Source organism: Tupaia chinensis, unplaced genomic scaffold (genome assembly GCF_000334495.1).
Source record: "Tupaia chinensis unplaced genomic scaffold, TupChi_1.0 Scaffold139757_1, whole genome shotgun sequence".
In the NCBI taxonomy this organism is placed as follows: Eukaryota; Metazoa; Chordata; class Mammalia; order Scandentia; family Tupaiidae; genus Tupaia; species Tupaia belangeri.
The window spans coordinates 2,959,751-2,984,923 of record NW_006199637.1 but is presented as its reverse complement, the minus strand read 5'-3'; the positions used below and the strand labels follow the sequence as shown (position 1 = coordinate 2,984,923).

The window sequence follows — 25,173 nt, the reverse complement described above, 5'->3', positions numbered from 1 at the left end:
TTGAGGATGGGTCCAAGCACTTGGGATTCTTCTTGGACCGAGTGAAGAAGACCTCCTTCCTCTCGCCAGCTGGGTGTGCTCAACGAAGTCTTTCTAACTGATCAAAGCCAAGTTCTCCAAGAGAGTGAAGTCCCTTCTGGTTGTATTGCTTTATACATGGTAGTTATTGGAAGCAAAAGCAATTTCACATTTGCATCCTCTTAGCTTACCCTCAAAGTGTGTTAATAGTTGCAGTTGGGCTCCGAATGAACCCGGCAGGAAAAACTGAGCTCTCAGCTTAAATACAACAGCCGTCTTGTTCAGTTCAGAGGGTTGAAAATGTCTTTGGAGGGAAAATGTTTGGCCCAGTTAATAAATGTTTCTGGCAGGAAGCTTTTGAAAACAGTCAGGAGTAAGCTAACGATGACTCAGGGACCAGAAGGCTCAATTACAGAGAAATCAGTCTCGCTGACTGCTGTAGTCAGAGACCCTTGGGTATGACTCCGGCTCCAGCCCTGACCAGCTGGAAGACCTGGGGTAAGCGCCTTAACTTCCTCAGCTTCTTACAAGATGCAGTCATTCCCATTTGTGGGTCATTGTGAAAATTTCACTAACTTACATGGAAACATGCTCACAGATGGTTCCTATGCCAGTGCCTGGCATATACCAACCTTCAAATCTAAGTTACATTAATAGCCATGACTCTGTTTTATTTTTATTTTTATTTTTTGAGGGGTTTTTGTTATAGGGTGTATGTACTCGCCAGAAAGACAGAGAGAGACAGAGAGACAGAAAGTGAGAAATCACCCCCCGGAGGGATGACCACACTGCAATCCCTTCTCCTCTCTTCTCCTCTCGGGATCTTGGGCATGAATGTGCATGTGCCTGGCGTGAGTTTAAGTCACCGGGTCTGGGCCTCGAACAGCAGTCGACTACATGGGAGTCCAGCGACATAGCCATTACGCCAACTACTGGTCCCAAATAACTCTGTTTTTTTACATGCTCTTACTTGGCAGGCTAGGGACATGGTATCTGAATTGGGATCTTTAGTCTTTAGACCCTTCCTGTCTCAGAGAAGCAAACCTTTGAGTCTAGTCTGCTGGAAAAGCCTTCGGAAACCTCAGGACATTGGGTTTGGGTTTTGGGAGAGAGATGAGGAATGAGATTCCCCCAAACCTCCAGGAAGCCCAGTGGCTTGAGGTTTTTTAAAACCATAGAGAAGGGTCTATCTGACCCTGCCTGGGACTACTTTTCAAGCTCCTGAGAATATGGTTGCTGAGTACATGGAAACAAACTGGAGCGAGGATTACTGGAGGAAAGCGCATCTTGAGAAAACAGGATCAGATGCACTTTTCCATGGTAGGGTGCTGTCTAGTCTTTTAAAGAACCCTTGAGTAAGGGGAGCGGAGGATGTCTTTAAAAAAGCAACGGCACGGGCTAGCTCCATAGCACAGTGGTTAAGGGAGCCTGATCCCACGTGGCTTACCACAGTTGGCACCCCAGTCATAGCCCTGGTGCCTAAAAACGTGCCTGAAGCATATGGATGTGTGCTCCAATCCAAACGGGATGGGGAAATGGAGAAGGGACTGTGGAGTGACCAGGCTCCCCGGGGAAGTGCTTTCTCCCACTCTCTTGTCTCAATCCAGCAAGTACGTGCTCCCTCTGGGGGAAAAAAGAAGAGAAAGAAGACGAAGAAAGGAGAAGGAAGACGAGGAGGAAGGGAAGGAGGAGGATTGGGGGGGGCTGTGAAGTGGCCCTCAAAGATAAAGCTCTACCCTGCGGGGGGGCACTCACTCTGATCGTGGGGCCTGGCATTTGTACCCAGATGGAACATCCCTACGGCCAAAAGCCGGGGGGGTGGGGTCTCCCAAAGACTCTGTCCCCCTGGCCAGGGTCGCCTAGCTTACTCAATGTTGGGAAGGCCCAGCAATCGTCTGACCTATAACTGGGTCCCATTAGCCCCCAGGGCAGGGTCTGGAGCAAGGATGGTCCCTGAGCCCTTCCTAAGAGATGCTTCTTCCTCCCCACTTTCAGATTTTCCAGGTCAGTACTAGGTGCTTCTGACCTGTACATCATCAGTCTATTGTGAGTTGTGCTAGTGTAACTCTGTCTCTCAGGCTCTGGTCAATTTTGGGAAAAGAGGAAAGACCGAGGGCCTGGGCTGTGGGGAGAACCATGTGGCCCTATCCAGTGGCCACAGCCATGTACATCCTCATCTTGCCTACACTGTGGTCACATTCCCAGTCTGTCTGGTCTCAGCTTTCATTCTCTAGCTTTAGAAACACAAATAACAATGTTAAGTGTCAATCTCAGATAATACAGAGAAGCAAAAATAAGAAAAAAAAATCACCCACATTCTTACCATCCAGAGATAACCAGGATTGACATTACTTCCAGCATTAAAATAATATAAAGCAACAATTTTAAAAAAGCCATCAATAAACCTTTCCTCAAAGGGTCTTTTTTTCTTTTTTCTTTCTTTCTTTCTTTCTTTCTTTCTTTCTTTCTTTCTTTCTTTCTTTCTTTCTTTCTTTTTTTTTGTAGAGGTTTTTGCTATATGGCAAAGACAGAGAGAGACAGAGAGACAGAAAGCGAGAGAGCACCCCCTGGGAGGGGGATGGCCATGCCATAATCCTTTCTCCTCCGTTCTCCTCTCGGGATCTTGGGCGTGCACGCACACACGCCTGGCATGAGTTTAAGCCACTGGGCCTTGGACTCAAACTGTGGTCGACTACCTGGGAGTCCAGTGACATAGCCATTATGCCAACTACTGATCTCCAAAGGGTCTTATTTTAACAGTCTGAATACTTCTTTTGTGGTTCTCCTGAGTCTCCAGGTCCCTCCTACTTCATGAAGTTCGGCACTAGACACAAAGTCCCGGAAGAGCTCCGGTCAGCATAAGCAGAGTTCTCACGCTCCTCCTGGGTTTGACTCTCTCCACTATGACACTTCTGGGAATGCCTCGCAGGACCAAGCTTACCTTGGGAGCTCATATTCAGCTTGGGGTGCTCTATGACGTCCCAAGATCCATGCCCCCAACAGAGTCTCCAGTGCACATCTGCCTGGAACCCCCAACTAGAGCACAGTCTGTAAGGCACAAGCCCTCCAGGTACCCACCTACCTGGTAATCCATGGGCCGCCCGGCACTTGGCTCCATCTTAATGTCTGGCTTAGATCTGAGGAGGAGAATGTACCATCAGGCCAGGGTAAGCAGCTGCTTGGGGGGGAGAAGGGCACTGGTTGTGGTTAGGCCTTGGAGAAGGGCAGAAGGATGAAACTGAAACACTCAAGGACCACCCAATAGAATGGGAAGCAGTAGTTCTTAGAAGCCCCAACAGACAGGACTAGCCTAAAGCAGAAGTACCAGAGCGACTGACATTAGATCGACAGGCTCAAACATGGCTGGGCAGCCCTGTGGCTTCCCTAGACCTGGCAGTGTTCCGTGACCCGAGAATAGGCCTGCAGCTGGGAGAGAGATGAGAGCAATATCCGAGGAACTGAAGAGAGGGCCAGGTTAGGACAAAGGTGTCCATGGGTCGTGACTCTTCCCTACCCAAACTCCAAACATGGTGAGCTGGGTCCTGCCCAAGAGGGTGGAGGCAGGGGGGTGATGTGGGGCTTGTGTACTCACCGCTTGTTGGAGACATTGGTGGTGAGAGCGGTGACGGAGGCTAGAGACACCGAGTCGGGATCCAGGCCATCCCCCAGCCGCATGGTCAGGTGGTCCAAGTCCTCCATCTCCAGCACTGCGGGTTCATCTGGGGAAGAAGGAGCCGGGTGAGGCGGGTGGGCGGTGTGCAGCGACTGTGTTTCCCCTTTCACTCTGGCATCAGAAACTTGAGAGCGAAGTTCAAGGTTTACTGGGTAACGTGTGTTTAGGATGTTATGGTCTGTGTATCTACAGTGTTTTCGACTTAATCTCAGTTTTGGGTTGTACTTGATACTCTGTCTGGTCTCGATTTTTTAAATTTGTAGTTGAATGTAACTGTAATCGAGTGAGTGCTATTTATTTAAGTACTGAATATCCTTTGAGAAGTAGGGAATTCCTTTGAGAATGAGGGATCCAAACCTACCTACATCCTGTGGCAAGAGCTATCATTTATCGAGTGGCTACTCTGTGTCCAGCACAATGCCAGTCACTTTACACATGTATTTCTAGTCTTTATTACCATGACCTGCCAAGAGAGAAGTAAACCTATCTATATAAAAATAGTGGATGGAATTCAAAATTTAACCCTGCACTGGTGTGCACTGATCCAATGAGGTGAAGAAATGATTTTGAGAACCTGCCCAGAGATGGTGGGATTGGGCCTCAACCCACAGCCACACTCTCTCAGTCTAAGAGGAGAAGAACACAGTTGGAATTGGTAGAGGGCAAAAGGAAAGGAGAGATTCTAGGGGACAGTGGGCCACATAGGGGTGCTGGGAGGACAGTTAGGAGCCTGAAGTGGGTGTGCGGTGGGGCAGAAGCCTACACGGCTCCCCATCCACTCCACTTCTCCCTTGTCTTCCGCTTGTCCTAGCTCCTTTTGGAAAAAAAAAGTTATCTAATTTTATGTATTATTATCTTTTAGTTTACTATAGGGCATGTGCGCTCACCGTAGAGAGGGAGAGGGGAAGGGAGGAAGCAAGCACCAGGCTTAGAACTCAAACCGTGGTCTTCCATCTGAGAGTTCAGTGCCTTAACCACCACGCCACCTGCTGGTACTCCCTGCATCCTCGTAAACGCTGTCATGCCTACTCCCCAGCTGCCAGCTCCAATGCCACAGGCCTCTCCAGCCTCCCAGGCCCAGCCTGCCCCTCTCCCGAGCCCACGGAGCCTTCCCTGGGCCTGGGAAGAGGCCTAGGGGAGGGCCAGGAGAGAGTCCGGCCCCTGAGCCCGCGCTCTTGCACTTAATTTCCCCTAGAAACAGAGAATCTGCCAAACGTCTTGCTATTCCCCCTTCCAGTGAAAAACCTTCGGCTTCTGTGTGAAGAATAAAGAAGGCGGAGCAAGGGAGGTGGCAGGGCGCACAGAGATCCCCGCTCACACTGAGACCACCGAGCCGTCCTCCCACCCTCCGCCTCTCGGGCGCCCCCACCGGACAGGACCGCGATTCCCGGGCGGGACCGGACTCCTCGGTCAGCCAATGGGAAGCCAGGCCCCGCCCAGGTGGCTCTGGCCGGCCAATCCTGGGAGGGCCTGTTTGGGACCTGCCAGGGAGAGCGTCGCGACCGGCAGACAGAGCCCTGGCAGGGCCGCGTGCGGTACCTGGTCTCTGCGTCTCCTCCTTGTGGGGCCGGTTCTTGCCGAGCTTCATGGCGGAGAAGACGCTCCTCCCGGCTCTGTGAGGAGGGCCGCCAGAGGGGTGGACCGAGACGGGCGCGTGGGGAAACACAAACAGAAGGGACGAACACGGGAGAACCCATCAGAGAACCAGCTGGAGATACCCTGGCCCCTCAGCCTCAGTCCCAGGATTTAGTGGGGTCTGACTTCTTGCACTGGGAGCCATGAGGGCGTTAGGGCAGAAGGAAACCCCACCACTTCCTCCTTCCCTATCCCTTCACACCACTGAGGGGGTTGGGACCCCAGCGAACAGGGAAGGTGGCCTTGAGTGGAAGAGCCCTTTAAGTGGAGCGCCTCCGGGTCTTAGACGGTTCAGCCTGATCCCAGCCCCCGACCAGCTCCTCAGAGCTTGGGGCTCTTCCTGTGTACCCAAGATCATCTCCCACCCCACCCCATCCTTCACCCCTGGGACGAGGTTGGAAAGAAACCCTGACGACCCACGGAAACAGAGATCAGAACAGAAAGGCAGGGATCGGAGGGGATCGGAGGGTCAGAGGCCCCAGCCAAGTTTGGCGATAAGGTCGGATATAGCTGTTCAGTTCTCAGATGGCCCTCGGCGCAAAGCCTGCCTTGTCCTTTTCCAGCCTCTCCATGTCCTGGGAGGATCTTTGGTCCTCAACAAAAAGGAGGAGATGGGCCCTTTCCCTTCTGTCTTTGGTCCTGGCTTGTGCCCAGCTGTCCCTTCTCACTGTGGAATCCCCCTTCCCCTAACCCCCAGGAACATGGTGGACTCCATGGTTCCTACCTCTTCCTCTGGCTTGGTGTGGCTTTGTTTCCCCTGGTGATGGGCCTTGCAGTCAGAGGGGTTGAGGGACAGGGACAGGGGTCCTCACTGCCCTTCAGTGATGTCCCTGCAGCCGAGCCTGTGGTCCCTGGCTCCAGGAGGGACCAGGAGTCGGATCAGCAGGCGGTAAAGTGCAGTATTCCATTACCCCATCCATATTGCATGAGCAGGATACCTGACTCCCTTTGCTTCCCATTCTCCCTCCTCCTGGGTGTGGCTCTGTCATCCTGGAGGCTCAGGTGGGACAAGGCTCAGGGCACCGATGGCAGAACCCACCCACTCTGGGTCATGCATCTCCCTGTGGAGGCTTGATGATGACTTCTAAGATGCAGCTCTCTGCCCTTTAGGCTGGGTAAGGTGAGGTTGGGCAAACCTTTCTGTCTTTGTAGAGATGGCCTTGAAACCTCAAGCCCCTCTACTCAGAGTTGGGAGCCAACCTGATTCCCAAACCTGGTCTTATCCTAACCCCAGACCTCTTCTCTACTGTCCACATGCAGGACAGGGCATGTCTGTCTCCCAGCAAGGGGACGATAGAGAACTGCGCTTTCACGTGGCACCAGCTCACTATCATGTTCACGAATCCTGCAAAAGGATGGCAGAAGTCTGCATCTGTCCTCTCCAAGATCATGTTGTTTGGACATAATGATGGGAGGAAAAGGGAATAAAGGGGTTTGTAAAGAGGAAGACTGGGGCCAGCTGTCATGCAGCAGTTAAGTGTGTGCAGAGGGAGGTGGATCCCATATGGCTGACCAGGGTTTGAGTCCCGGTTCCAGTCGCATGTAAAAACCGTGTGCAAGATCCTGATAGGATGGAGAATTGAAGGAAGATTGCAGCATTCTGCATGTCTGCTCATGCTAGATTCCTAGCAATCTCGGGAGGGACATATGATTCTGGTCACTAGACCAGTGAAAGAACTGAGGCTCAGAGAGGTGAGAATAATCTCAAGGCCACACAGTCAGTGCAGAAGGGGCATCTAAGCACGGAGATCCTGTCTCCCAGGTCATCGATATGTCTGCTCTGCCTTGGCTCCTGTGCCCGATGCTGTGGGGCTGCACTTCTGTGAGTGTGAATCCCATCCTGACCAGTTGGAGCTTTGGCTGAGGGTGTGTACTAGGTACGGAGGTGGTCCGTGTGCCAGTGTGATCTGCAGACAAGGACGTCATCTGCCCGGGTTGACCGAGAAGGGGCTCATTCAAAAATAATGTAAGCATGAATGCATCTGGGAAGCATCAACACTGCCGTGAATGTTAAGTTGTTGGTGACATAACGTCGAACAGGTCAATGAATCCATTAGAAACAATCATGTGGCACCAGCAGGTGGCGTGGTGATTAAGGTCGCTGGATCCTACATGGCCGACTTCAAGGTTTGAGTCCTGAACCTGGTGGCTTGAAAAACATGCCAGGCACATGTGCGTGTATGCCCTAAACCTCGAGAGGAAAATGGAGGAGAAGGGACTGCAGCATGGCCTTCCCCCTCCGAGGGGTGGTTTCTCATTTTCCCTCTCTCTTTCTCTGTCTCTCTGGTGAGCACACATCATTTGAGAGTGGGAGAGGAGCCGTCCTGGCTGGCAGACACTAAAGCATCCGGTGGGATTTCTCCTGGCCTCCCCTGTGGCCCTAAGGGTAGGGCTGTAGGCCATACTCCGTCCCTGTAATAGGCCCAGCCCTAGGAAGCCTGGTGAGTATAGGCCACCGGCTCCTTCCCTCCAGTGTCTGGGATTCCTTTCTGCCCAGACTCTATCCGACTATGTCTCTCCTCCATTACCCAGGGGTCTCCTGGAGCGCTCAGCATTCGACTTCGCACAATCACTTCTTGACCACTTTTGGGCTGTGCCATTCTTAGAGCCCCAAGCCCTATTCCATGTGTGACCTACCCACGGCCATCACAGCACACTCCAGCCACAAGCCCAGCCCCTTCCCCCAAGGGAAGTGACCTGAGATGACAGGTCAGAGTGGTATGTCTGGTCAGAAACAGGTCCTGCCTGGAGAAGGTCAGCACCCCAAGACGGGATCTGGCCCTGCTGCTGAGGCCCAGAGGGAGTGCCAGGTAGCAGGAAATTGTGGCTCTCTGACACAGATTCCGCAGGCCCACCCAAGTGGAAAAGGGTCTGGGCATCCCGTGGGAAGTTATGGGCCTTGAAGTTTAAAGTCATTTTATTTATATATTTTCTTCGGGGGGAAGGGAGAGGTTTTTTTTTTTTTTTTTTTTTTTTGCTATAGGGCGCATGTGCTCACCAGAAAGACAGAGAGAGACAGAGAGACATAAAGGGAGAAATCACCCCCCAGGAGTATGGCTACTCCGTAATCCCTTCTCCTCCATTCTCCTCCCGGGATACGCACATACCCGGTGCGAGTTTAAGCCACCAGGTCCGGGACTCAAATTGCTATCAACCACATGGGAGTCCAGCAACATAGCCATTACGCCAACTGCTGGTCCCAAAAGTCACTTTATTTCTTAAAACAGGAATATTTGGAAGTAAACATTAAGATTATTTTAAAATAAAGAAACTAAGCGTGGGACCAGCAGATGGCATAATTGTTATATCATTGGACTCCCATGTGGTCAACCATGGTTTGAGTCCCAGACCCGGCGGCTTAAAGCTCACGCTGGGCACATGCGCATGCATGCCCAAAATCCTGAGAGGAGAATGGAGAGATTGTGGTCTGGTCATTCTCCCTGCAGGGTGACTTCTTGTTTTCTGTCTCTTGTCTCTCTCTGGCAAGCACACATGCCCTGTAACAAAAATCTCTCTCTAAAAAACCTGAATTTAGCAGGAAAAATAGACAATTAACAAATAATTATAATTTAACTAATTAAATATATTTGTGATCATTATAATTAGCAAAAATATGATGCAGAAGTGAAAATGTCCAGTTTAACACATTATAGTTAAATTACATTTTTTAAGCCAAAGCCAGCACTACTAGAGATGAATTTAAGTTCCAAATACTTCTGAATAAAATGATATCTTGTGAGAAATAATTAAAATAAAACCATGCTTGATTGCTTTTTATTGTGGTCCAAAAGTAACTTCAATTGACTTTATTCATACTATTAACACCCATGATCTTTCTTCCAAAGTTTCTTTCCGGTAGTATATTTGGTATCAAAGGGACAAAGGTCTTTGTCTTGTGTCCATTCCTATATTCTGATCATTTATTGATGAACATTATTCTCCTAATCACCAATTCTTAACTACTAATAACTCTGTTAATCAAGGTTAGCAATCCTTCTTGATATACTAAAACTATCATTCTTCCCGTCTCTGAGGAGGGATAGTGACAACTCAAGCATAGATATATAAATGCTCCTTAACTATTCAATCTTTTTTTTTCCTTGAAGAGTTGTTTTTTTTTGTTTGTTTGTTTTTTTGTTTTTTTTTGTTTTTTTTTTTTGCTATAGGGCGCATGTGCTCACCAGAAAGACAGAGAGAGACAGAGAGACATAAAGGGAGAAATCACCCCCCAGGAGTATGGCTACTCCGTAATCCCTTCTCCTCCATTCTCCTCCCGGGATACGCACATACCCGGTGCGAGTTTAAGCCACCAGGTCCGGGACTCAAATTGCTATCAACCACATGGGAGTCCAGCAACATAGCCATTACGCCAACTGCTGGTCCCAAAAGTCACTTTATTTCTTAAAACAGGAATATTTGGAAGTAAACATTAAGATTATTTTAAAATAAAGAAACTAAGCGTGGGACCAGCAGATGGCATAATTGTTATATCATTGGACTCCCATGTGGTCAACCATGGTTTGAGTCCCAGACCCGGCGGCTTAAAGCTCACGCTGGGCACATGCGCATGCATGCCCAAAATCCTGAGAGGAGAATGGAGAGATTGTGGTCTGGTCATTCTCCCTGCAGGGTGACTTCTTGTTTTCTGTCTCTTGTCTCTCTCTGGCAAGCACACATGCCCTGTAACAAAAATCTCTCTCTAAAAAACCTGAATTTACCGTTGCTATCCAACCCTGAAACAAGTCCAAGGGGAAACCGCGCTCGGCTGTAATTTAACCATCTGAAGCAGGCAGGCTTACTGGTATGCCCGTGTGTCTGGGCCATCTCAGAATGGTGAGCTTGTCCCTTTATGAACATGCAGACACGTGCAGGGATTGACATAATTTCCAGAATTCTCGCTACAATCTCTGGGCCTGCGTGTCTCTCCTAGACTTGCTCTGCAGCTCCTCTGAGCTCTGGGGAGTTGAGCATGATGTCATCGCTACCCTGGCCTTTGCAGTTTTCTCATCGATGACACATCCGAAGTTCACTGGAGAGGAAGCCTTTTCTGCCTTCTTTCAGTATCTGTTCCCGTAAAGGGGCGTGCCTGCTTCTCTAGATAAAGGGTAATGGGGATCTTTGCAATGAATGTTGACTTAATCAGGGGATTTGGAAAATTACTCACAGTATTAAAGACTTCTATTTCAAAAATGCAATTCATTGAGTAGGTTTCTGCTGTACTATTTTTGAAATAAAAGTCTGCATTTGGTCTGGTTGCGTTTTACAATGACTAAGGACAGGATATGGTGGGAAACAGAACAAGCCAATAATCAACTTAGCAAAAAATAACTTTTTTATAGCCAACTGGCTCCTTATTCATAGGTGGATAAAGCAGGAGCCAAGAAGAGGCCTTGGGGTTCTCTGAGGATTTAGAATCCCATTTGAGTTCTCTGTTACTGAATTCACCGTGGTCACAATGACATGCACCGACAATCTCGGCTGATGTCTCTCTCTCTCTTTTTACATTTTGCTAGAGAGTCTTTGAGCTCACTGGAGAGAGACAGAGAGAAAATGAGATAGAGAAGGGAAAGTGAGAAAGCACCCCCCTGGGGAATGGTCATACTGCAAACTATTGTTCCCCATTTCTCCCTTCTCTCAGCATTTGGGCACACACATGCACATGTTTTGCAAGCTGCCAGGTCTGGGAGTTGACCCATGCCGTCGGCCATGTGGGATCCAGCTGCTTTAACCACCATACCATGGGCTGGCCCTGGAATGGTATTTCTTTCTAGGAAAGATTTGAAAATTAATTTACTCATTCATGGTAAACTCTTAATTTATGTATCTGATGGTTTCTTCGTGGCTCTGTGCTTAGACATAGAAGCACATCTTTGTGTCTGTCCTGGGGGAAGGCTTAGTATTCACGACTTAGGAACAACTACCAAACTGGACTTAGTGACCCGAGTGTTCCATTGACTCAGGTCCACGTACTATTCTGGAAGCTGTGGCTTACAGGGTGTTCTGCCCATGGACTGCCACCTGTGCCCACTTGCTGCCAAGAGCTCCTGCCCTCTCACTGATTTCAACTGGAACCGTCTAGGCTCACTAGCTCAGGCCTCAGATAATCAGGATAAACAAACCCCTGTGTAAGAGAAATGGTCTGTGGTCCTTCTTTGCATTGTTTAAACAGCCAGATTTTCAAAAATTGGGCGTTTATTTGATTTCCCTTGCCCAAGTACAGGGCACTTCATAACTGGAGCCTTTCCAGATGTCTTTGAAAGTGTGTTGAATTTTAGTTAATTTTGAATAGTTTCCCACATGTGGGCAGGATAAGGTTGGCCCTTTGTATAAGAATAACCCCCATCTAGGGGCCAGCAGGTAGTGTGATGTTAAGACAGCTGGATCCCATATGGCTGACTATGGTTCAAGTCCTGGACCTGGCAGCTTGAAAATCATACCAGGTGCATGTGTGTGCATGCCCCAAATCGCAGAAGAATGGAGGGGAAAGATTGCGGTGTGGCCATCTTCTCTGGGGGGCAATGTCTTGCTTTCCCTTTTCCTGTCTTTCTCTGTCTCTCTCAGGCAAGTGCCCATGACTTCTGGCAAAAAAAATACCAAATAAATAAAGAAAGAATCACCCCTATCTCCAAGCTGACACACGTGGACACGTGGCCGAATTATATCGGGAGACTTAGGGGTCCACACGTACCTATCTGGACCCCAGGGCTGCCATGGGAGCCAGCCCTGTTATCCCTGGTGACTCAGCCTTTAACAAGGCTCAGATGAACAGTACGGGGGACATGTAATTGTCATCTCCCCAGACCAGCAATCCCAGAAGCTCACCGGATACTCAAGGGGCACAGGAGTTCTTTCATGGATTCAATCTTATATTTTCCCTCTTGCAATTTAACTCTGTTTCCATTGTTTTCTCCTCAGCAGAGAGAGAACTAACCAGCCTTGCCGCATAACAACCTTTCAGAGGTCGAACACTTTCTCCAAGGTTTTCTCTTCTCCAGGCTAAACAGTTTCCATGTGTTTCATCTCTCTTTAGAAATCCTGGTTTCCTACTCTTTCAATAGTCCTAGTGCTTCTCTCTCTCTCTCTCTCTCTCTCTCTCTCTCTCTTTTTTTTGAGACATTTTTTGCTATAGGATGTATGCTCTTGCCAAAGAGACAGACACAGACAGACAGGAAGCAAGAAATCACTCCCCTGGGGGGATGGCCACAGTGCAATCTCCCTCCCTCCATTCTCCTCTTGAGATTTTGGGCTTGCAGGCACCTGTGCCCGACATGAGTTTTAAGCCTCTGGGCCCAGGACTTGAACTGCAGTCAACCACATGAGAGTCCAGAGCCTGTAACCACTGTGCCACCTGCTACCTGCTGTTCTCTCTCTCTCTCTCTCTCTCTATCTATCTATATATATATAGTTATTTGGAAAGTCATGACGTATTTTTCTCTTTCTGTGCCAAAGTGCTTCATGAGTTTCCCGACAACCCAATACATATGTAATTCATTTTAACCTTCTGTGTTAATTGAAAATGGTGAGACATTAGAATGAGGCAGGGCTAGGGCACCAGCCTTGGGCCTTCTGTGTGCTTGCACTGCCAAGTACCTCTTGCTCCGGCTATGGCCGGACAAAGGGATCAGGCCAGTCTGAGTCCCTGCGGGTCCAGCCAGGGCCAGACTGGGGAGCTGGCCACCGGGAAGGGCCTTCGAGCACAGCCAGTCTCAGACGGAGAGGCAGGGCAAGGGCCAGCTGTCCGTGTCTCACATGCCCGCCTTTTACTTTAAGCGTCCATGGGTGAAGCTAATCCCTTGAACCCTGTCCCTGAGAGGACACCAGCTCAGTGTCCTCCGTCACGTCCCACTCACCCCAGGATTTGGCTCCCTGGTCCCCCTTCCAGGCCTTGACACTCTTCCTGCCTGAGGCTCCTGCCCTTGCTCACAGCATGACAGACTCCTGCACCTCAGGCCCCAGGGTCAGAGTCTCCACCTGATACCATTTCCTCCATCACCACAGCGCTAACGCCTCGTTGCCTTTTTCTTGTGCGTAACAAGTGTGAGCTGGATTCAAAGTGCTTTTGTGAAAGCAGTGAGCCAGGCTCTGCGTTCCTGGGGATCCTGACTGAATAGAAACCCTGGTCCACATCAGTGCCTGTCAGCCCAAACCCCAATTCACTCTACCGTGGTGTTTCCATGTTATCCCCGTCTTTTTTTTTTTTTTTTTTTTTCTTTAGTGTTTTGGTATAGGGCACATATGCTCACCAGAGAGAGACAGAGAGGGAGAGAGAAGGAGAGTGAGAAATTATCCCCGGAGGGATGGCCACACCGCAGTTCTTTCTCCTCCAGTCTTCTCTCGGGATTTTGGGCATGTACTCACACATGCCTGGTGTGATTTCCAAGCTGCTGGGCCTGGGGCTTGAACAGCACAATTGGCCATGTGGGATCCAGTGCCTTAACCTCCACACACCTGCTGGCTCCCATGTAAGAACTAATTTTTGATGTATTGGGGCCACACAGTTTTGAGCAAATCTCTTAACATCTCTGGGGCCGGGTTTCACTGCTGGAAAAGAGAGGCTGCACTTCCGGCTTTCCAGCTCTCTAGAACATTTGGAGAACAAAATCCCAAGGCCAGCAGCGCTACACCTGCCGGGTCTCCTGTGCACACGGAGGGGAAGGCAGAGTCTCTAATTTCAGCCCGGCGTTGCCTCTCTTCCGGGAGGGGCAAGTGACTTCCCCTCTATGGGACTCAGGTTTGTCATCTGTAGGAAAGGGGCAGGCCAGGGGCCCCTCCAGGGAGGTCAGCCTGGCTATTAGTGCATTGTGAAGTTCCCTGTGTCACTAGAGTCCTCCAGATGGGCTTTGGAGGGAGCTTATGGGACTCATCTGAACCCCAGGCCTCTAGCCCTTCCAGCCCCTGTGGAGCCCTCTCTTTCTCTCCTCTCCTAGACAGCATCTCTGATCTCTGACCTCTCCCTGTTCAAGAAAGACTTCTGGGGAAGACTGAGGGCCACAGAGAGCGGCCACCTCTCCCAAGCTTTCTGGGCCCCCATGCCCTGCCCTGCAGCTACCAAGTGCCCAGCACTTGTCCCCTGTGGATCTCCAGGACCGTGTGTCCAGCTGCCTGGCCCCGCCCTGACTCTGGAGTATGGGGGGGACAGCCCCACTGGCTTGGTACACCTCCCTCCTCTCTTTCCTTCCCTCACAGGGAAGCCTGAGGACCACTGAGGTGGGGAGCGGACAGGGCAGTAGAGGAAGAACAAGATGCCAAAGGGAGGAAGGGTCAGCCGAGAGCTGAGTGGGAGAACCGGAAGCCCCAGCCACCAGCCCAACCCCCACCCAACCCTTCCCTGCCCTTGACCCCCCATGGTCAGAGGAGACCTCCTCACTCTGCATGCCCCTGCTGGTTCCACCAGGACTCTCCTGTGCCCTGCACACAGGCCCACCCGCCCTCTGCAGCCCTGTGGGGGCCTTCTGCCCTCCGGCTCTGCCCTGGCTGGGACACCTACTTGTGCTCGCCATCTCTGCCTCCCTTGGTCTTCTCTCTGCCTTTGCTGAGCAGGGGGAAGAAATGAGGAGACAAGGGGACGTGTGTGAGGGGTGTGGACCAGAGACGCTGGAGCCTCAGCCCGGGTCATGTGGACGCCTAGCTCCCCAGGGGCTCCTGTTCCCCAGATCCTTATCCACAGTCTCTCCTGTAGCAGGCCCAAGTCTGCTGGGCTGGGATCTGGCGGTCACAGGCTCTAACTGGGGAGAGGGCAGTGGCTCACAGGAGTGGGGCTGGCTGGTCACCATCCCAGCCCCAAACCTGGTGAGGGAGGCTCAGGGTATTAGCCAACCTCTTCCAACCCCAGGCCGAGACCCAGGGATCCTGAGTGTGGAATGCAGGTTCCTTAAGGGACGCAAAGTTGGACGAGCCAAGCTAGCCTCCAGGTCTGGGCCACTCAGCCACCCCCTCCTTCCTGTATCCCTCCACAGGAGCTCTGAGGCCTCATGCTGCTGAGGGGGCTTGCAGACTCCAAGAAGGAAGGGGTTGGACGAGCCAAGCCAGCCTCCAGGTCTGGGCCACTCAGCCACCCCCTCCTTCCTGTACCCCTCTGAGGCCTCTGGGGGGGGGCATGGTGGACTGGGCATGCTGCTGAGGGGCTTGCAGACTCTGAGAAGGAAGGGGACCGGGAGGTTCGGGGGCGGGGCGGGCAGTAAGTGAGCTGGGGGAAAGGTGCTCCCGCCTGTCCTTAGGGAGGCTTCTGGAAGACCTCTGCAACGTCCCCCCAAGGGTTCCCGGACGCTGTGGCGATGAGGATGAGGAAAGAAAGCAGGTAGCAGGAAGTTTCCCTCTCCCCCCCACACTGCCCTGGCAGATCTTGCCTAGGTAACGTGACTCATATCCCGACGCTCAGGGCCCAAAGGCCTGCGCACCCCACAGCTGAAGTCTGCAAAGCTAACGTCTACGTTAGACAGGAGGTCACTTTGTAACCTGGAGGAGTTAACTGGGTATCGGCCGCCAGAGCCAATTAAGACCACGGAGCAGAAAAAGGCTCACTTTGGAGAAGGGGAGATTGGGTCTCAGCAGCCCCAAGTCCCAGCATGGCTGGCAGGAGCTTCTGCACCTCTGAATCCTGATGAAGGAGGAAGGGAAGAACTTTCCAGCTCTCTGGGGCTGTGGGAACGGACTCTGGGGTAAGTTGGGTATATTGAACCCATACATGCATGCTTAGGGACATGCCCAGCTCCCACCTTGCCCACCTCTCTCTCAGAGCCCCTGACCATGGACACATGCCTGTCATTCCACTGGCCCAGGCTCAGGAGGGAGGTACCTGCTTCCATAGGCCTCCATTGGAGTGGAAGATGATTCATGTGGTGAACAGAGAAGTGGCCGCTGCCTCTACTTCCCCCCAGATGAGACTGTGGGAACGGACTCTGGGGTAAGTTGGGTATATTGAACCCATACATGCATGCTTAGGGACATGCCCAGCTCCCACCTTGCCCACCTCTCTCTCAGAGCCCCTGACCATGGACACATGCCTGTCATTCCACTGGCCCAGGCTCAGGAGGGAGGTACCTGCTTCCATAGGCCTCCATTGGAGTGGAAGATGATTCATGTGGTGAACAGAGAAGTGGCCCCTGCCTCTACTTCCCCCCAGATGAGACTCAGCAGAGAGGAGCCCAGAAAGAATCGCCACACTCCCGGGGACACAGGGAGGAGGGGGTTGGGTAGCAGAAGTGGGTGGGGGCCCGGGGGGTGGGAGGCTCAGGCCAGGTGGGGAAAACGAAAAGGAGAGAGAGTCGCAGCATATGGGGAATCCAGAGGACAGGCCTAAGTTTCCACAGAGCAGCTGTGAGAACAAAGCCGGGGGTCCCCGCTATTTCTAAGCTGGGGCTCCCAGAGACGACATCCACTGCAGAGCCTAGAGCCAGTGGTGTTTGCAGAGGATGTGTGTGCATGCGAGTGTGTGCAAACACATGGTACTCGTGTATATGTGTGCGTGTGTGTTAAGGGCTGGAATCTCCTCTCTGCAGAGCCTGGGGCAGTTGTAAGCTGACATCACATGGCCTGGAACTTGTGCTCCTGAACGCAGTGTCCAAGTGAGTAGTAATTCACTTTTTCTCAGCACCAGAAACAGCCTGGAGGGGAGAGGTAACTCCTGATACGGGGTCAGCACTCTATCCCCTGCAGCAGACAGCCTCTCGTGGGGCTTCTGAGACCCCTGCTCCTGCCCCAGGGCGTGATGCTCTGTGTGGTCAGCATTTGCAGACCCCTTGGGATAGGTGGGAGCCAGAGCTCAGAGGAGCTTGGTTGGGAACAGTTCCTGAACCAAAAGGTCAGACATTGCAAAGGATAGGGAAAGTTGGATTTGGGGTACTTCGGAGTCTGTGAAGATAAAGGAGATGAACATTGGCTGAGAGTCGGCGGCAGGCCAGGCACCAGGGTGGGCGGCTCACATTGGATCCTGACACTCCTGGGAGGTAGGGGGCAGCAGCGAGCCCATCTCACAGAGGGGCACGGGCGGCTCCACAGAGCAGAGCGGGGACTTGAACCAGCGTTCTCCACTGCACCACCTGCCTGCAGGGATGTTCTGCAGAGAGCTGAAGAAACCAGGGGGCCCTGGTTGGGGGCAGGAACTAGAGGAGCAGCAGAGCATCTCGGAGGGCACATGGCTGAGCAGGGCCTAGGAGAGCTGGAGCTGAGGAAACAGGGAGCCGCTCAGGCAGAGCTACCAGCACGCATGTTCCCTGAGGAGGAAGGGGACTGCAGGGCAAGGACTTAGGGTTTCTTAGGGAGTGATGGGCTTAATAGGCGAGGCTCTACAGAGGCCCTGTCAGTGACCCTTAACAGGAGCTGAGGCTTAAGGTCTGCAAAGGCCCTTCTGGGCACCATCTGACCCCTGGTGAGGCCAGGATGGATGCAGTTGAAATCAAGGAGAAGCAGGCTGGGCAGGGTGAGGCTGGGATGAGGGGCTAGAGCCCTGCCAGAGTGGGCCCAGGCCCTACGGGGGGTGGCAGAGTGCCCAGAGGACCTCCCCAAGTTAGCTTTCACTACCATTCCCAGGAGGGCCCTGGGCCAGGCCTGCATAGGAGGGATGTCTCCCATGGTGCTCCCTACAGGACCCAGAGCAGCCCCTGGAGGTCAGAGCTGGAGGAGGCCAGGAGCTTAACCTGCGGGCCGATTCCTGCCACCGACCCAGAGGTGTCAGTGACGTGCCCCCAGACACACAGCTAGTGGGTGCACAGTGGGGATAGGGCTTCGCGGAAGCTGGCTTTCCTGACTCGGGGTGAGCACTCTCCCCTGCAGCAGACAGCCTCTCGTGGCTTCCAGGCTTGTTCTCAGGAGCCCCTTCTTAGAGCCCACCCGCAGTCTCCGAGCCTGCCCCTGCGGAGCTCTTTCCAGACTGGAGGTGGTGGTGGGAACCCACTCAGTCTCTGCTCCTCTCTTGTCATTTCACCTCCACTCCAGACCCTGTGCATGGTCCTCCTACAGTGGGCCTGTCTGTCACCAGCTTTTACATGGGTTACACTGGCACCTTAGTACACCCCATCCCTCTTCTCTGTCTGCCTCTTCTAACAGGGCAGGGGGCTTCACTGCTATGGTCCCCATTTTGTAGAGAGGGTCAGAGAGGTTGTGTGACTTACCAGGGGTCACACAGCTAGCATGGAGCAGCTGGGTCTTCTGCTAAAGCATGTGAAGTCTGAGAGGAACAGGCGCCTTGCTGGCCTGGCTAGGGCTGCCCTTCCCCATGGCTAGGCAGAAGCAGATGGTCCAGCCCTGTTTGCTCCAGGTAGTTGCTTAGACCTCACTGCTGTAACTCTCACTGTCTGGTTCCTAGGGTTCCTTAACTGTGTGTGTGTGTGTGTGTGTGTGTGTGTGTGTGTGTGTGTGTGTGTGTGTGTGTGTGTGTGTGTGTGTGTGTGTGTGTGTGTGTATGTGCACGTGCATATATGTGTGTGGTGGGAGGGAGCAAAGTGGTTCAAGTGCAAAGAAGGAAAACATATTTGCCCAATAAAAGTACAGCAGTTTGATTACTGGCTTAGCACCGTGTTTTTTCACTTACAGAGCCAGAGTACACCTTAGTGGGGAAGGAAAGGGTGGGCAGAGGGTAGAGGACGTTCCCATGGCACAGAGGACCCTTCCTCGGAAAACACATCGTTCAGATGCACGTGGGCTTACTGCATCTTATGCCTTATTTCCAGTGACCTCGGAACTTAGAGAAACGTTTTACTAGCCCAGCCCAGGTTCTGCCTTCTGGGCTCTAAGAGCAATACAATTACATTTCCTTTTTTTATTTTTTTTTAACGTAACGCCTGTGGGCATAGCCTCCTATGATCGTGTGTGGAAGGATACTGGCAGGGCATGAATCCTGGACACTAAGGTTCCTGCACACTGCTCTCAACAGAGGAGGCCGGATCCCAGCCAGGACCTGTGGTTTCACTCTGATTGGAAGAGGCTTCCCTCTCTTGGGCCTCTTCCCTGGGCCAGGGTGGATACCAGGCCTCCCCCAGCCCTCTTCTCCCATTCTCTGGGAGAAAGTCGACCCCCTTCCCCTCACAGTAGAGCTCAATCCCCAAGACCTTTGCTTTTCTTGAAATGGGGGAGACCTGGTCCCTCTGCATGGTGTGAGCCCCCTGCTGCCTCCCCAGTGAGCTCTGGGGGTGAGGCTGAGGTGGGGGGGTGCCACAGAAACGCAGCTGTATGTCTCTCCAGCAACTCAGCCTGTAGTCTGAGCACAGTCAGGCCTGCAAAGCCCCCAGGCCTCATCCCCAAATCTTTGGGGGCAGTGGGCAACCAGAAGGGCTCAGCCTGTTACCTCCGGAAACTCTTCTCGCCCGGTGGCCGGGAACTGGGACGGGAGCCAGGGAGGAGCCCGTCTGTCTCCTGGCTGTCCTTCTCTTCTTCCTGAAGAGACTCATCCCCCAGGAAGTCCCCGTCGTCCCAGGAGCCCACCGTGCCATCTGTGGTCTGATAACGGACCTCCACGCACAGGCTGGTCTGGGGGGAGAGACGGGGGTGGGGGTGAGCCCCGGGAGGCGGTGACAGTCGTAATCCCATATACAGAAGCTCCTCAGTTTACCACGGGGATACGTCCTGATGAGCCCCTCGTCGGTTGAAAATATCGTAAACTGAGAATTCATTTAATACGCCTAGCCCACTGAACATCGCAGCTTCGCCTAGCCTACCTTAAACGGCATCATCGAACGCAAAGGCTGTTTTATAATACAGAGCTGGACAGCTCACGCAGCTTACCAAATACTGGACTGAAGGTGAACGACAGGATGGCTGAGTGGTTTCTACTGAATCAGTATTATTTTGCACCACGGTAAAGCCGAAAATGCCCCAAGTGGACCTGTCATGAGATGGGGACTGCCTGTGTTCTGCTGCCCTGCGATGCTTACAAGTGTCTTCACGCACTTTCCTTACCGGAGGAAGGCCAGGTGGGTATTTACCCTGCCCTGGCCCATTCTGCAGCTAAGAAAATAGAGGCTCAGGAAGAAGACCCAGCTGACTCGGGGAGTCTGGCTCCAGACGCTGCTGCATTTGAGTCTCCTCCTGCCCGAGGTGGGGGCCTCCCTAGACAGCTGAACCTGGGACCGGGGGTGGGCTCTGCGAGTCCACTTTATATATAATCGAGAGTCTCATTCGCTGTCCCCAGTGATTAGGTCACCTCCTTATTCTCAGAACCAGGCTGCCCACAGGCGGGAGGGGTGGGCTGCCTGAAGTCGGCTGGTTAGAAATGTGAAGACACGAGCTGAGCATGCCCTCCGGAAGAGGAGCCCCGGCCCTGACCCCCTGCCGAGGTGTGGAGTCCACGGCTTCCTCCTCGTCCCACATACCCATCCCAGAGACAAAGGATCTTGGGTTTTTTCTCTGGGAGGAAGTAGAACACTAAACTTGGGTCCAGACTTAGCAATTAAAAATCCTGGTTGGGGGCCAGCAGGTGGCATGGTGGTTAAGGCACTAGACTCCCACATGACTGACTGTGGTTCAAGTCCCAGACCCAGCAGCTTAAAAATCACACCAGAGGTGTGCATGCATGCCCAAAATCTCGAGAGGAGAATGGAGAAGGGGGGTGATCCTCCTGGGGGGTGATTTCTCATTTTGTCTTTCTCTGTATCTCTCCAGAGAGCTCACACACCCTGTGGCAAAATTAAAAAAAAAAAAAAAAAAAGAGTCTTGGTTGGTCAGGGCTGGACAGTGGCAGCCTCCACGAGGCTGACCCACATGGGAAGACTCCGGGTTCCCATCGGGAGACCTCCCTGAGAACATCGGGCACACGCATGCTCATGAGCTGGGACTCACTCAGACTGCAGGTGGATCGTGGCCTCAAGACCCTGCTGGGAATGTTGTCTCTCTGTCTCTCCCACTCATGAAAGAAACACGTAAATACACTTAAGAAACAAAAAGAAGCCCGATGAGTTTCTTGCTCTGTGTCCTTGAGCCATGTCTGGGGGTGGCGTGCTTCTGTGTCCCAGGCATGCAGCTTTCACTCTGAGCTCGGGCTTCCAAAGGGAAGGGAAAGAAGCATGTACTTCCTGAACGCTCGCTGTGCTAGATGTCACGCTAAGACACTTAGTGTAAACTCATTGATCTCGACACTCAGCCTGTCCCACCTAACGAATCAACCATGAAGTGACTTGCTCAAGGACACAGTGAGGAGGTCGGGGTGAACCCAGGCAGGAGAACTCTGGGCCCCAGGTCCTTTCCACTGGGCCAGGGTGACCCTGCTGGTGTGACCAAGTACGACTAGCCCCCCATGTCCGTGGGTTCTGAATCCATGGATTTAACCAACTGCGGGTAGAAAATATTTGAAAAATTCCACAACATTCCAAAAAGTGGAACTTGAACTTGCCACACATGGAACACTATGCAATACCCTGTGGATGCAGTGACGTGCAGGCAGGGGATGCGGGGCTGGACGTACCCCGGAAAGGACCTGAAGTGTATGGGAGGGTGTGCCCCGATTATGTGCAAACGCTGTGCCGTTTATGGGGACTTGAGCATCGGTGGCCTGTGTGTGAGTGTGCGGGGGGAGGCTTTCCTGCAGCCAAGTCCCACAGATACTGAGGGACGACTGGATGATGTCGTGCCTAGAATTAGAAGCCTGGGTCTCAGAGCTGGATCTGCTGTTGACCAGCTCTTTGACCTTGGCCAAAGCTACTCCCATCTAGGACTTCAGTGTTCTATCCATTAAACAGGCGGCAGAGATAGGACCAGCAGTTACATTGCTGAACTCCCACATGCCCAACCTCGGTTCGATTCCTGGACTTGGTGGCTTGAAACTCATGCCAGGTGTGTGTGTGTGTGCATGCACAAGATCCCAGGAAGAGAATGGAGAAGGGATTGTGGCATGGCCATCTCCCTTGGGGAGTGATTTCTCATTTTCCCCCTCACTGTCTCTGTCTCTCTCTCCCCAGTGAGCGCATGCACCCTAAGGCAAAAACCTCTACCAAAAGAAAAACCCAAAAAAGCACAAACACACACACACACACACACACACACACACCAAAACCCAGGCAGCAGAGGCAGCTGGTGGGTGGGCTGGATGACTTGGGAGTCCCTGCCCAGTTAGATCTTCCCCTTCACTTCCCACACTATATTCTCTTCATCCGGACTCCATGTTCCTCTCCAAGCCCTCCATTCCCACTGATGTCTGTAGCTTGGTCTGCATCCCCTTGTCCCTGCTGTGGTGACTGAGAACTCCCTGACTTTAAGACCCTCCTGCCACCTCTGCTGATGAGAGAGAGAGAGAGCCCCTGGGGGCCAAGCTGAGAAGCCCCGAAGCTCTCATGTTCTCAGCAAGATGGTGCCTAAAGACATCAGGAAGTTGGGGTTTCTGCTCGTCTCTGGGCACTCCTCAGAGAGGGCTCCTTCCGCCTGGCTCTCCATGGCTGCAGTCCTGCTTCAGGGGCTGTTTCTGCTGGCTCCTACTTAGGGCCATATGCTATTCGGGACCCCAGTGGGTCCTTCCACCTCAGGCAAACTGAGGTCAGGAAATACTAGCCAACAGTATTATTGCTTGTATTTATGGAGCACTTACTATATACTTCACTATTCTATGCCCTGCCTGCGTGTTCTCATAGTCCTCAGGACAGTCCCGGGAGGTAGATACCACAATTTTCTCTCTTTGCAGTAGATACGCACTTGCCCAAGTCACACAGGGAGTGGGTAGCCTAAGCTAAAGCCCATGCTCCTCACCACCAGGCCAAGCTGCCATGAGCAGCTGTGGGGGAGCCCTGCGGGCCAATGAATCAGAGCAGAGCCGGGTCTGAGCATCCAGCCTGGCTTACTGCCTTCCTTTCTTGGAATTAAGTGTCCACCATTAGAGCATGTGTGCTCAGGTGGAGTGCTGGGATGTCGCAAATAGGGTATACAATGAGGTCCTTGCTCTAGAGAAGCTCGTCCTAGAGAGGAGCCGAGCCGGACGTGCAGAGGGAGGCCCACACCCTGGAGTGGCCAGCAGGGCTCAGGCTGGCCTCCTCAGTGATCCTGAGCCGGGTCCCAGTAGAAGGGCTGTTGGTGGAAAGGATGGCATTCCCCCAGCCTCCTTTCCCTGGGACCCTCATTGCAGGAAACTAGGGGTCCACTGTGGGATAGTGGACCCTGCCATGCTGCAGCAGACAGCAGGGCTGGCAGTGTGGCCTGGGCCTCCTCCTTGCATCTCACCTTGCCATGTTCTCTGTGGGGGAGAGGGAGGCGCAGTGGGCCCCCGAGGGCCCCACGATGGGAAAGTCCAGGGATTCTCTAGGACACACCCACCTTGATGATTGCATTGTTGTCATCAATCAGGGTGTCAGTCACCTCCACATGGTTGTCCTCCACCACCTTCTGCAGCACCATGCGGAAGGTCCCGACCAGCCTGCAAATGACAGAAGGCATGACAGTTTCACGGAAAAGGCCAAAGGCTGACACCCCAAGGGCCGTGACTGGTTGGGAGGAGACAGGTAGGCTTGCTCGGACTCCAGGCTGGGGCTGGAGAAGGTGGCCCAGGAGCCAGGGCTGGTCCTGACAGGATAGCAGGCCCATGAGGGTACACGGCCCCCTGCAGCTGTGTCTGGTGGTATCCGAGAGATCTATTTCCATGGGAGGAGCTTGGAGGGCCAGTGAGCACCCTGGGGGAGGGCCATAGATGTGGAGTCGGGGTATGTGGGGTCGGGCTTCCGCTGAGGGCTGCACAGCGGCTTCCAGATGCCCAGTGTGAGGCTGTTGGGAAGGGCTGAGGCTCCTGGATACAGATGGGGCTCCTCTCCCTTCTCCCTCCCTAACAGTGACCAAGGGCTCAACTCCTCACCAACAGCCCTCATCTGGTCGTCCTCTGGTTAGCCAGTGGTGATGCCCCGCCTGCAACCTGTATGCGGGGACTTTGGAAATTCCATGGAAAAATGGAATTTAAGTAGAAGTTTATTTTTGTGCAAAAAAAAAAAAAAAAAAGGAAAACTGTAGTCTGGTGGTATCCGAGAGATCTATTTCCATGGGAGGAGCTTGGAGGGCCAGTGAGCACCCTGGGGGAGGGCCATAGATGTGGAGTCGGGGTATGTGGGGTCGGGCTTCCGCTGAGGGCTGCACAGCGGCTTCCAGATGCCCAGTGTGAGGCTGTTGGGAAGGGCTGAGGCTCCTGGATACAGATGGGGCTCCTCTCCCTTCTCCCTCCCTAACAGTGACCAAGGGCTCAACTCCTCACCAACAGCCCTCATCTGGTCGTCCTCTGGTTAGCCAGTGGTGATGCCCCGCCTGCAACCTGTATGCGGGGACTTTGGAAATTCCATGGAAAAATGGAATTTAAGTAGAAGTTTTTTTTTGTGGAAAAAAAAAAAAAAAAAAGGAAAACTGTACATAGTTGTTTTTTAAAATAATCCCATTTCCCCGTGAACTTTCTGAAGACCCCTCTTATGTTCCTTGGCGGCCGCCTGATGGCAGGGTCCCCACACTCCCAGATGCGCAGTAAGGAAAGGCAGTGAGTGTTGTGGTTAAGGTCAGAGCCTTGGTTCCGAGAGAGAACTGCAGCTCAGCCTGACACCTAACCGCAGATTACCAGCTGGCTGGGCCACTCACTTCCGCGCTCGGTCTCGGTTTTCTCATACGATGAGCGAGTCACCTCTACTTCACAGAGTGGCTGTTTGAGGACTAACCAAGAGACTAAAGCCCTTCTCAGACTCCCTGGCATGTGGGACACTGTATTTTACACCACATTCCCAGTGGCCTAGGAGCTTAGGGACGGGGTCCGCCCTTGTGGGACCCCAGCCCCCTTACCCCCCAAGCCCCCTGCCAGTCCCAGAACAATGTTTTACTAGCCCAGCTCAGGTTCTCTTTCTCTAGGTTCTCAGAGCAATCGGTGGCGTTTCTTTCTCCTGTCACCTGGATGTGGCAGGACACCCGTG

General features: G+C 52.7%; 1 protein-coding gene across 1 annotated transcript in view; it reads right to left on the bottom strand.

Moving 5' to 3' along the window:
• OTOF (otoferlin) overlaps positions 1 to 25,173 on the bottom strand; it is a 109,706-nt gene that overhangs the window by 43,474 nt on the left and 41,059 nt on the right. Inside the window, exons 4-9 of the mRNA XM_006162226.2 lie at positions 23,555 to 23,654; positions 19,608 to 19,789; positions 14,814 to 14,858; positions 5,231 to 5,304; positions 3,611 to 3,737; positions 3,101 to 3,155 (exon numbers count right to left, since the gene is read on the bottom strand). Of these exons, the coding sequence (XP_006162288.1) occupies positions 3,101 to 3,155; positions 3,611 to 3,737; positions 5,231 to 5,304; positions 14,814 to 14,858; positions 19,608 to 19,789; positions 23,555 to 23,654 (583 nt within the window). The remainder of the gene's footprint in view (positions 1 to 3,100; positions 3,156 to 3,610; positions 3,738 to 5,230; positions 5,305 to 14,813; positions 14,859 to 19,607; positions 19,790 to 23,554; positions 23,655 to 25,173) is intronic.